The sequence below is a fragment of the Mus musculus genome, chromosome 14, assembly GCF_000001635.26.
Source record: "Mus musculus strain C57BL/6J chromosome 14, GRCm38.p6 C57BL/6J".
Classification (NCBI taxonomy): Eukaryota; Metazoa; Chordata; class Mammalia; order Rodentia; family Muridae; genus Mus; species Mus musculus.
In genome coordinates this window covers 51,106,368-51,118,604 of record NC_000080.6, presented here as the reverse complement: position 1 = coordinate 51,118,604, position 12,237 = coordinate 51,106,368, and the positions used below count along the sequence as shown (strand labels likewise).

The window sequence follows — 12,237 nt, the reverse complement described above, 5'->3', positions numbered from 1 at the left end:
GCAGCCTGATCTTAGGAAGGCTTTTTTTCGAAATTGAGGTTCCCTTCTCTCTGACAACTTCATTGTGTGTCAAGTTGTTTTAAAACTAGTCAGTACTACATCCTAGGCAGTCTTGGTCAGGCAGTGTTTATGGCTTCCACATTAATCACAGCTTCATGTCTGTCTTGAGGATTTTTTTTAAGATTTATTTTTATTATTTTTGACTATGTGTAGGTGTGTGTCTGCGTGTGGTTATGTGCACATGAGTGCAGGTGCCATTGGGTACTCTGGAGTTAGAATCACAGATGGTTGTAAGCCCCCTGATACAGGTGCTGGGAACTGAGCTTGGGGCCTCTGGAAGAGCAGCAAGTGTTCTTATGTACAGAGCACTCTCTCCATCATCCATAATATTTGTTTCATGTTAGAAATCTTCCCCAGTCAGGATGAGCAAATGATTGGAACACTTCTCATGTATGTTTTATCAAAGACAAAATTAAAATTCCAAGTCAAAGGATAAGAAGGAGGGGGGAAATCCCACAAATTTCCTGGACTACCTGCTATGAACCAGAGACTTACATGTTATTTGACCCAACAGGTTAGTTATCTATTGCCCTTCCATTTGGCTAGAAGTATAGGTGCCACCACAACCATTGTCCAAGTCAAGACTCAGCACAGATACATATATCACATGTATGCAGGTGCATACATAAAATAACACCTTGGGCCTAAGTTTTGGATATTCACATCTAGTAAAACCTCATATTACATGTAACTGCACTGATCACACCAATACACAAAACAAAGTCTACATACATAATGTGTATACATATGACACACAATGGAATAACAATTTATTCTGGGAAGGGAAGATCATTTAGTTTGAATAGGCATAAAGATGATGATATCAGCAAAAATCCTGGATAAGTCAAGAGAAGATGCTGGCATGGTTTGGCTGTCCAATGTCCTCCCATGGGCTCCTGTGTTGAAGGTTTATTTGACAGTTGGGTCATGAAAGCTGTAATTATTTTGGCAGTGGATTAATCCATTGATGAATTCATAGCTGAGTGGATCTGAAGGCCCACCTAGAGGAGGTATGTCACTGGAGCTGCCATTGTCTTATCTTGTCCCTATACTCTTCTCCTTCCTTCTCTGTCTACTTTCCACATTTCCCCACCACAATGCTCTGCCTAACTCTTCCCTGAGGACAACAGAGCCAGCAGACTACAGACCAGCCCAGAGATTAGGAGGCAAATAAACCCTCCTTTGAATGCTTTCTCTCAAACATTTTGTCACAGTAGCAGAGAGCCGAGTCATGAAAAATGGGAATAAAAGTAGGTAAACAAGGGAAGAATGTTATTGCAGGCAGACAACCCATAAACACGATTGTAATACCAAGAATCAATGTGATTGATTGCAAAATACTGACAGACAATTGCAAAGCAGAAGTAACAGTAACTATTGTAAGCAGGGGGTGGAGGGTGAAGGGTAAGTGGGGTGGAGGGTAGGGGTGAAGGGTGGAGGATTGGGGGTGGGTGGGAGAGTGAGGGGTGGGTGAAGGAGGTTGACACTTGAGAACTATTCACTGCTCTTTCAGAACCATCCAGAGGTGATGAGACTTTCTACAGGATGGGCTCTAGAGCCTTTATGTCCTCTATGCTGTCGACATACCCATCAGCATTGCAATGGAACTGAACGTAGCTGTAACTCCTTCTCTCTGTATATCTATTTTTCAAACTCTCCCACTGGCACCTGAGGACCTTAATGGGAGTCTGGGCCCAAATATACATATTTTTGTAGCGATCTCTCCAGTTGCTACCAATGCATATATGTTCAACTTTGTACCATGTCATATAAACAAACATGTGTGAGAGCTTGGGTTTCACGGCTTTATCTGTCATGAGGACATCACAGTTATAGTCACTGAACATTTTGTTTGGACTCAGGTGATGGTGTTCCATGAACTGCCTCCTGGAAGTGCTTTGGGCAAGTAGGCTATGCTGCAGGCACAGCAGGAGCAGAAGCAGGGCCCAGGCTTTTAGAGAGGACATCAGAGCAGGCACCAAGGACATCTAAATGGCCACAAGAGAAAGAAAAGAAAATGTTGAGGTACTTCCCTGTAAGCTGAGCTGTACTTCCTATTTCTATTCTGCATAATTTTGTTTCCCAGAGAAGATAACCCTCATTAGATACTAAAGTTAATTGCAAATGAAAACTATGTTGCAGACTGAGTGAGCTAAGAGTGAAATTGCATAAAGAAAATGGGATTCGTTTTGAAAACTCGAAGTCCCTCCTATATGCCCTCTCTTTTGTCCCCCACCCCATCCTCCTCAGAGCCTGAGGGGAGAAAGGGAGTGGAGGGGGAGAATAGGGTTTGACCGGCTGTGAGTATAGACGGAATGACCTCCAGGGACCACTGCAGGGAGACAGGTCTATTTCATTGTTTCAGGGATACAGTATATAAGGGCTGTATATAGGGGTACAGGTGGAAAGGGCAAATTGGTCATGGCTTCAAGCAAGCAGGAAGGGCTGATTGGTTATAGTACAGCACCTAAATTACTGTGCAGGTGAGAAGCCAGAACACGGCATGTGTGCTGAGTTACGAAGCCTTTCAGGGAGCTAGGTATAAGGTCACTTTTCAAACAAGGTCACTTCTCCAGACAAAGACAGGCAGAGACAGGTAAACCGGGCTGAGAAAGGGAATCCCCTCCCACGCCCACCCCCCTGGATTTTGTGCCAGGCTCAGAGAGCCATCCAGTCATGGCGGACTGCTACATTAACAGCAAGGTTCCCCAAAGGTCTTCTGTGTAATGGAAGGAGGCCACTGCTCTCTTCCAGGCTCTAACTAACTCCTCAATGCTCAGAAGATCAAGTATCCAAAAGGCTTCTCTCCAAAGTGGAAAGATGATGACATTGAAGGGAACATACAGAGTAACTGCTTGAGAGATCTTGCCAACAAGGATGACTTTGGGTCCCTGAAGTTGTAGCCCTGGCTGCACTTCACACAGATTGTTCCATGGGTATGCGCCTCTCTTGACCTCCTTATAACATTTCTCCCAAATCTAGGGGAAATACAATACCATTTCTAAACTCTCACACCTTTTCTTAGGGACCATATCTCCCATTCATTCAAAAACATCATGGTTTGTTAGAGCTGCTTGTTGAGAAGGAACAGGTCTGAAATATTGTTTCAATCAACTAAATACCAAGACTAAATAAAACTAGCTTTGCAGGAGTGTCACTGAATAGAAGATAGAGCTCAGGTGTTTGAAAAGACTTCTGCTTAAACAGAGTCCTCCCTCATTTACACTGAGTGCACCTGGCCCTGTTCAATCTTTCACCTTATTCAATCCTTGACCGCATATGAACCTGGTAGACCTTCAAGAACCAACAAAATTACTTTGTTGGTTCTTAAACAAAATAGACTGAACGAGGGTGGGGTGGGTGGGGAGTCACATCTGTGGGGTTAATTCTGTCTTGTTTTCTATGATTTGGGGCAATTTTCATCCTTAACACTAAAATGTCAGTAAATCTCTTTCCAATGACCCCTGATCTTTCGATCAAGTTTCCTATGTAATATCCAAAATAAATTCAAGACTACCCAGTACCTTCCCCCCTGCCTTCAAAAGGACTTTTGAAACTGTACTAGCGGGCCAAGTACAGAGTCAGATATAAAGCTGGCTGACTAAACAAATATAGAGACATACTTTCAACGGTCAAAAACAAGATTAACAATTCCCCTGCCCTGCCTCACACTAAAAACCTCAAGGACAGACAAAATGAAAGTCACCCTCTACAAACCAACCAATGTCTAAAAAGGTTATTGACTACACCAGCTAAAATAAACCAAACTACCCCGGTGCCTATATCCGGCCCTTACAAAGGTATAAAAAGTGTGTTCTTTCTTTGTTCTGGATCCCCAACATGTTAGATCAATAAAAATCCTCATGCGTTTTGCAACGATGGCAGTTTCTGTGGTCTTTATGTGAGTGAGGGTCTTTTGATGAACTACAACACCTACACAGCAGTCCTTCTAACTTACCTAATCAGTGCACCCGTCGCTGGTTACAGTGGGTACAGAGGTATGGAGATCTGAAGGGTAGAGTCTGAGTCCTTTTCAGAGCTCCTAAGAAACTTTCCGGGGAAAGTCCACAGCAGTAAAAAGAATGACCTGAGTTCCAGGACAGCCAGGACTACACCGAGAACCCCTGACCATGTAAAGTGTATTGCTTTGGGTTTGTGGGGGTGGTGGCGTGGAGGGCAGGGTCAGGAATGTCTTTTTATGTGAACCTGTTCTCTATCTCCTCATGCGGAACACTCGGGTTCACCCTGAGAGTAGCCTTAGGGGAGATCTGCAAACATCAAAGGATGAACAGCCACGAAGGAATTTCAAAATGTTGGGGAGAGGTGACTCCAGAGGTCAGTAGTTTTCAAGATACAACCAGAAATCTGTCCCTAAAACTTTAAGCTTTCAGGGAGTGCGGGGAGGGGGGGGAGGGGGGGCGGCGGGGAGTCCATGCATGGCTAGGCCACATTCTGTAGGGAGTTCGGCAAGAATGTGACCTACATCGATGTCACCAAGAAGTGCATGGTCAAAAGTGCAATTTGTAGATAAATTGAGACAATGGGAGTGCTATGTATTAATAAAGCAAGGGCCACTCGACTTCAGCTGTGCTGGTGGAGTTTCTTTCCAGGGTTCCTTGGCATGGGAATGTCTGCATGCATCCGTTTATATTAGAATTTGTTTTTCAAAGCCCGGTGTGGTCATCTTATTGGGTAGGAAACGGAAGCAGGAGGCTCGGTAGTTTCAGGCCAACAGGGGCAACCCCATCATAAGAAAGCAAAACGAAGAAAGAATCCACCAACTTATACCTGAGGATGGGGCTGAGCATCCCAGGAACAATCAGGGATCCTGTGCTGATTGGCGGGGTGGCATGAGGGACGGGGCGGCAAGGGGGCGTGGTCCAGCTGCATTCTGTACATCCTCCTAGTCTCTAGCTGTCTGAGTGACAGGGAGAGGACTTTGTGAGCACCAGAGTTTCAATAACTTAGAGATAAGTCTGAGGGGAAAAAAACAATAGCAATCATAATGCACAGATGTCCAGAACCCCTGTAACACGTTTGTACAAGCTACTAAAGGCTTAAATACAAGTAGTGATTGGACGGATATAGAAAAGAGAAAAGAACCTGCTGAGATGTGAAACAAATTAGGACAGGGAGCAATTAATAACCCGAATGATTTTTTTTTTCCCATACTCTGTTTCTCTAGCTCTTGCTATGCCTGGCTTGCTTCTTTTTTTTTCTTTTTCTGGGCTCTTCTAGATGCCTCTGGCTGTTCTCTGTTTCATACCTGCAACAAAACCTTCTCCCCATTCAAAAGAAAGGGAGCACTGATTTTTTTTTTTTTTTTTGTGGTGCTGGGCATTGCACCCCAGGGCCTGGAGTGTGCTGGGAGAATGCTCTACTACAGACCACTTCCCCAGCCCAAGCTATGGTCTTCCAAAGCGTCTATGCTATAGTATATTAGAGCGTCAGCCAGCAGTTGTAAGAACATGTGTGAGAGCAACCTGCATCACCGATGCCTGTCATTGCTGTGGGGATCTTCTGCAGAGTTAGCTCACCACAGTCATTTCTACCATCAGCTGGCCAATCAAGTGTTCGTCAAATAAGGGATGATCTACTTTAAATGTGGAAATGTACTTTCTACAAATACATCCACAAATCCTACTATAATCTAAAGCAAAAATTTCAAAGGCCTCTTGCATATACAGCCATATTAGGAAGCAAACTAAACTGGGTGGGAGAGCTGTGCCCTCGGATAACTGGAGACATGTGAAGCTACTGATATAGCTCAGGATGTGAAGGTGGCCATTACTTCTGGAAACTTCTTAAAGGATGTGCTTCTCATAGCTAGTTCTCTCTCTCTCTCTCTCTCTCTCTCTCTCTCTCTCTCTCTCTCTCTCTCTCTCTCTCTCTCTCTTTCTCTCTCTCCCAAAAGTTTCTTAGTTCTAGTTTGAGTGACGGGTATTTTTCTTTGAATGTAAATCTTTTAAGATATTAATCCATCTATGAAGTCTTTGATATTTCTTATTCTGTTCAGTTATTGATTGATTGATTTTTTTTTGTCCTACTCTTAGTCAGATAGTGATCTAGACTTCCTGATGCAGCTGATGAAAGGACCCCCAGAAGCCTCTGCCTAGGATCCTAAGCTGTGTTCTCAGGGTTTCCAAGGACTTCATAGACAACAAACAGTCCTTGGGTCTGTGAACTGATATATTAGGAAAAAAAATTTTTTTAATTTCACCACACCACAGCTAAAATTTAATAATTCCTGCAAACACTAATGGGAAAGTGCTGGGTAGAGATGAAGAAAGCTGTAGCCACAAGCCCACAAGCGCTTTCGGTTAGGGGCTCCAGCTGACCTTCTCACGAGTCCCAGGAGCCTGACACAGAAGTGGGTGTTTGCTCATTGGTGGAAACAGCTGATGCCAGGCAGCCCTAGGCCTTGCCAGAAATAGTTCAGCCAGGAGAAAGCTGAGAGGGGTTTGTTACAGAGAGAAAACAGAACATCCAGGCAGACACACATGGGCACTTCTTTATGGCTTTCCCAGACTCCTCTCTGCTTGAGGTTTTGACAAGTAATTCCTTTTAGTTTGACTACACTTACTCCTTTCACCACTGATAATACCTTCTCCAGATTGTCACTCCTCACTCAGCCACGCCCTCGTCTCTCTCGACCAGGTGGACGTTGCCTATTTGACCTAATCCCATATTTGATGGGAAAAAAATCTTGAGTAACTATGACTCTACTTCAAAAACAAACAAACAAACAAAAAACCAGAAACAAACAAACAAAAATAGCTTTCAGCTGTTCTGAGCAACGAGGGGTAGAACCAGAAACTATTGGGTTACGACAGGATAGCGTTTGTTATTAAACGCAACTCTTTTTCTGCTTTTTCAGCCAGTTTCTCTGAACACTGGCTGTTGTTTCAACACACTGACTAGTCCGGAAACTAGTCCGTGAAATCAGAATTTTGCTTGAAATGCCTTTGGATAAGCGCAAACCTTTGAATCTTTAAACTAGGCTGCATTCAGAGAGCTGGCTGTCTGGGAAGTCAGAGGGAAATCTGTCTCTCTCAAATGTATATTTCCTAGCAAACCAGAACAGACTCACTCCAAAGTCTAGTCTTGTCCTTCTGTCCAAGTGATCAGCCTTGTCTCTCAGATTCACCTTTTACGTCCTTATCATCTCTTTGTGTACACTGGAGGGAAGTTCACACCCACCAAGGCTACCTCCTGAGTCTCCCATTCCTCCTGAAGCACTGTTTGGATGGCATCTAGACTGAAAGGCTGAGAACAGGCTGCCAGCAGGTAGGTGTACAGCCGCACCACTTGGAAGGTCTGTAGGTTGCTTCCTTTCTACAGAATGAAGAACAAATCTTCTCTGATAATGAAGAATATCGAATATCCTGTCTGTCTCCTGTCATTACTTACTGACCTGCTCAGCTTTGGGGCTGACGTGAATGGGGCAGTGGAGAACATAGAAATGCCAGATACATGCACAGAAAAGCTGGGACTAGATGGGCTGTGTGCTCTGATGGAGACACAGTAGCAGCAGCTGAAAACTCATCATGCTATAAAGAGAAAGAATGGGAAGGAAGTGGGTTAGCTGATCTTGGGAGAGGGTCTCTGAAGGAGAATGGTCTTGGGCTGCTGTCATCCAGAAGGAGGTAGTTGTGGGTTGGTACTTTCTGCATACACTTTCAAAATCTGAGCTCAGGTCAAGAGAAGCCCTTCCCATTGCTCTGAGCCAGGGAAGGCATTGCCACTCCCTGAGTCAGAGGCATTAGGTTCCTTGACATGGTTGTACTCATGTCAACAATACACATCCACTCAGGGTCTCATCTAGTCCTCACAAGTGTGTATCCTGGTTATTTAGCAAGCAATAGGCAAAAAAAATGTAAGAAGTACAAGACAGGGGACTAGAGAGATGGCATTGTGGGTAAGTGCACTTGTTGATCTTGTAGAGCAGTGGTTCTCATTCTTCCCCATGCTGTGACCCTTTAATACAGTTCCGCGTGTTGTGATGACCCCCAACCATAAAAGTATTTTTGTTGCTACTTCATAACTGTAATTTTGCTACTATTATGAATCATAATGTATAAAAGAAAAAGTATTGGCTCAGGATCCCCAAAATTGAGTTCTCAGACCAAGCACAGGAATACTTATTTGCCTCAGAGGGACAGACAGAAGGGATAAGGGACAAACACGGGAGATAGAGGAAGAAGGGGAAGGGAACAAAGGAGAAGAGAAGAAAGAGATAAGGAAGGGGGTAAGAGGTAAGGGGTATTTTCCACAGAGGGACTGCCTCTGGATAGAGAGGAGACAGATGTGGCCCATAGGAAAATGGAAGTTTATAAAGGTACCAAGGTATAAACACCCTGTGTTAGGATAAAGTGTTTAATTTTAATTGAGCATGTAAATTAGGTGAACCAAAGGAGGCTTTTCATTGCTGGACTTCAATACTTTGATAGCTGGACCTTGGTAGTCAGTCTTAGGAAGAAGAAGTAGCCAAATAAGGATAGACCTTGTTGTGCCAAAGGTCAGCTCCAGTGGGTCCCAAAGCATGGAGTTGGAAAGAGAAGGAGACTGACACCATCTGAGGGTAAATCAGGAGAGCTTCTGCATTTATTGGGGAAGGGGAGCTACATGTTTTTTGCTCTGAAGTGGAAATTTCTGATTTCTTTGGAAACTCAGTTATGTCATATGATATTTTGTTTGCCACCTGGTGCAGACAGATGAAAGGATGTCTTGCTGAACACAGGTCAGGTGATGTTTAGAAAGAATATAAATATGACCCCACAGAGAGTGGGAGGAAGTTCTTGTATCGGTCGCCTTACATTTCCTTGCTGATCTTCACTTGTTGTGCCTTCATAGACAGAAACGCACCAAAGAACTTCTCGTGATATTTTGCCACTTCCATGGACTCAGACTGATTGGTGGCTCCTCAAGGTTTCTTCTGGATTGAACTGCTGTTGCTGATTTACGTTGGTATTTTACTAGAGGACTGGACTGCTGACAATGAATACTAGAATAGCCCCAAAGAACTATTTCTAAAAAGGTCTGCAACCCCCATTTCCTATTAATCTTTCTTTTCCATAACCTCTGGTGGGTGGTGGGCTAGAGGGAAGGTTGAAGCATTTAAGAGCCCTTATTAAAGTAGGTTTTTCAAAATACTCTATATTTGCATAGTAGCTTAATCACTGGTGTTGTTGAAAGCTGACTCAATGATTCCAAGAAATGTATGATCTTTTCATAGATTGTTTTTTTAGCCCATTTTAACCCTACCCTTCAACATCCAGAATGAAAGAGCTCATTAACTTTATTATAATATTTTTCTTTAAAGCAAAATTAATAAGTTCAGCAAGCACCTAAGTCCCTATTGTTCTTTAAAGTCCAGCAACCACACCAAGTGCCCCTTTATACTCCCTCCTGCACATTCTCAGCCTTTGAGGTCAGGAGGTACCAGACATTGAGCCCTGAGAAACAAACCCATAAGAACAACTTTCATCCTTCTAGGGGCATGATGCAGTGTTTATGCCATGCATGTAGCATAACACGCACTGAGCTGTTTCCTAATTGCATTAGTATATGCCTTAATCTTAGAGTTTGAGCCCACTCTCCTCATACACTCCCCAAAGGGAAGTGTCCAGATATCTTACTCTTCTTCCATTATGCCATATCATTCTAGTTCCTTCTATGTATGTTCCTGTATATGGCAGAGGGGATCAAGCCAGTCTAGCTTCTTAACAGAATCTGCTTCTGCTGGGGCATGCCATTCATCCTGTAAGTCATGTGCCCAGGGAGTCAATTGAGGGTACTACTCTATATTTATTAACTGAACTCCTGCCCTCAACTACCAAGGCCTCAGACTATGAGTCTGGGAACAATGTTTCTCTAGATTGTGTGTTTTCATCCTTGGGACCAGGTGTAAGTGCCTAAGAGTTTCTGGAACCGTAAACCTTTAGCTTCTGTGTTTGTTTAGAGACCACCACTGTATGCATTCACATCCTCTATAAAGCTCTTACAGAATTTCCCAAAGGAAAAAGGCATACGGGGAACTTACACAGCACACAGTGAAAACCATCAAAGAGAAAAGTCAAAGGAGGCTGAAGGATTGTGATCTGTGACATCAATAGGCTAGACCTCTCTCTGTCAAGCAGCTGAGGTTGCCATGCACTCTATATCATTAGCAGCTAGCTGATGCAATCGAATGGTTCTGATCCTCTGGAGAACACTAACCAATACAAACACAGCAGAGGAAGTTAGGGGAAACGGACATTTTAAAACAAAATAAATATAGATGAACAGCTTCAGAAAAGCTCATAGCTCAGTGTGGTGGCGCATACCTTTCATCCCAGTACTCAGGACGCAGTGGCAGATGGATCTCTGTATGCAGCCTGGTCTACATTGTGAGTTGCAGGGCACCCAGGGATATATACTGAGACCCTGTCTTTAAAAGATCAAACAAAAGTGCATTACCCTCAGGAGCACATGGGAAAAGTTAGCATCAGTTCATTGCTGGAGACAGCCGTTACCATGTAATGGTCCCAGCTTATCTGGAATATTGTGAAGTTTCTGGGCACAGAGCTGTTATAAGATGACAAGCAAAATTTGAAGAAAACTCAGAAATACATGGTGAAGCTGGGCCTGGTAGCATAGGCCTGTAGTTATAGCTATGTGGGAGACAGTGCAGAACCAAAGCCTGCCTGGACTACAGATGGAGACATGCACATGCAGGCTTCTTTATGCACATCTTTGACTCAGCTTACAGGTTCTTGACATAGTGAGTCCATTTTGTATTGTCAGCTCTTCCACTTCCACTGGCAGAGGTGATGCATAGGGTAAGGTCTAGGGCATGTTCCATTCCATGGAGTGTCCGGGTTCCTTTGGGCACTTCATTCGTGCAGTATCTTCACATACTCTTAGATACTCTTGTCTAAGAGATCTATAGAGCTGAATTCCCAGTCGCTCTACCCTAATCCCTAAAGTCTGGTAAGAAGGGCAGAAAGTTTTAACTCTCCAAACACCTGGTGTTTTTAGTGACTTGCTTTTCTTGAGACTACTAAGAGTCTTTCTCTAAGTCACGTCATTAGCATAAACGCAGGTGTGATCAAAAGTACTGTGAACAACAAGACTGTCCTGTCATTCCGGAAATGTCAAGCAGGAACTGAGCGTCAGAACTAAGGCAAATACACGTCCAACTCCTGAAGGCGCCCAGGAGAGAACTCTCCTCCCATCCTATTTCCTTACTCTCAATGTATTTATACAGATGTGTTGTTGGGAGGAGCATTTCCTCTTGGACCAACTGACATTCCATGCTTCAAGTATTGTTTGCTTATTTACATAATTGTCTTGGAGTACTTACTTCCTGCCTGTACTTTGTGGGACACTTTGCTCAAGTCAGGTAAGGGGAATTCAGATCAAGTCTCATTTCCTATTTGCTATTATTCAAATATCAGTTTAGTCTCTCACACACGCACTTCTTTTAGCAGCCAGCATCTTTAGAGTAATGTTCTATTAAATGTCCAAAGTGGGAAGGAATGGGTGTTATCAAACTAGGCTCAAGGCTTTACTTTTGTGGTCCCAAGAAGTGAGATCTGGCCACTGAAACATCAAACCAAATAGAAAAGGTAACAGTGGAATGGAAAGTATACCTTTAGCCAGTGTAAGTGTGCTGGTAAGGCTAGGAACCTGGCATCTTTAACCATTTCCAAGGCACTAGCAAAAGCAGTAAGAACACACAGGGGATGGGGCCAAGCAGTGTTAAGCAGTTTCTGTCTGACTAAGGTCTGGTTAACTATTATCTCAGGTTAGACAGAGTCATTGTCTGGGCCAGTGAGATGCCACAGTGGATAAAAATGATTGCCCTAACAAGTCTGACAGCCTGAGTTCCATCCCTGGAATTCATGGTGAAAAGAGATAACCTTTGACCTCTTCCTGAGCATCTGCACACATGCATGTACACACACACACACACACACACACACACACACAATCCTAAGGAGGAAAAGCTATTACTCTGTTTATCTATCAGGCCTGTTGATCTTGGACTCCACTTGAGCACAGAAGGCTCAGAAAGGAAAAATCACATGTATCCAGAAATATTAGCCTACTGTTGGTCATCCATTGGGTATACACAGCCATAAACATCAATAATGCTTAATCATGCAACACACTCAATTTGTTGCATAAAGAATT

The 12,237-nt window shown here is 43.5% G+C and overlaps 1 protein-coding gene across 1 annotated transcript; it reads right to left on the bottom strand.

The window, feature by feature from the left end:
• Positions 1-813: 813 nt before the first annotated feature.
• On the bottom strand, positions 814-4,176 carry Eddm3b (epididymal protein 3B). The gene is made up of 2 exons (NM_203508.2): positions 4,019-4,176; positions 814-2,048 (listed from the first exon to the last, which is right to left on the bottom strand). Exon 2 carries the CDS (start codon positions 2,046-2,048, stop codon positions 1,599-1,601), a length of 450 nt encoding a protein of 149 aa, NP_987104.1. The 5' UTR covers positions 4,019-4,176; the 3' UTR covers positions 814-1,598.
• Positions 4,177-12,237: the final 8,061 nt, after the last annotated feature.

Bases quoted from the DNA above. Each gene is read 5' to 3' on its own strand.
- Eddm3b (NM_203508.2), bottom strand. From the start codon at position 2,048: ATGTCCTTGGTGCCTGCTCTGATGTCCTCTCTAAAAGCCTGGGCCCTG.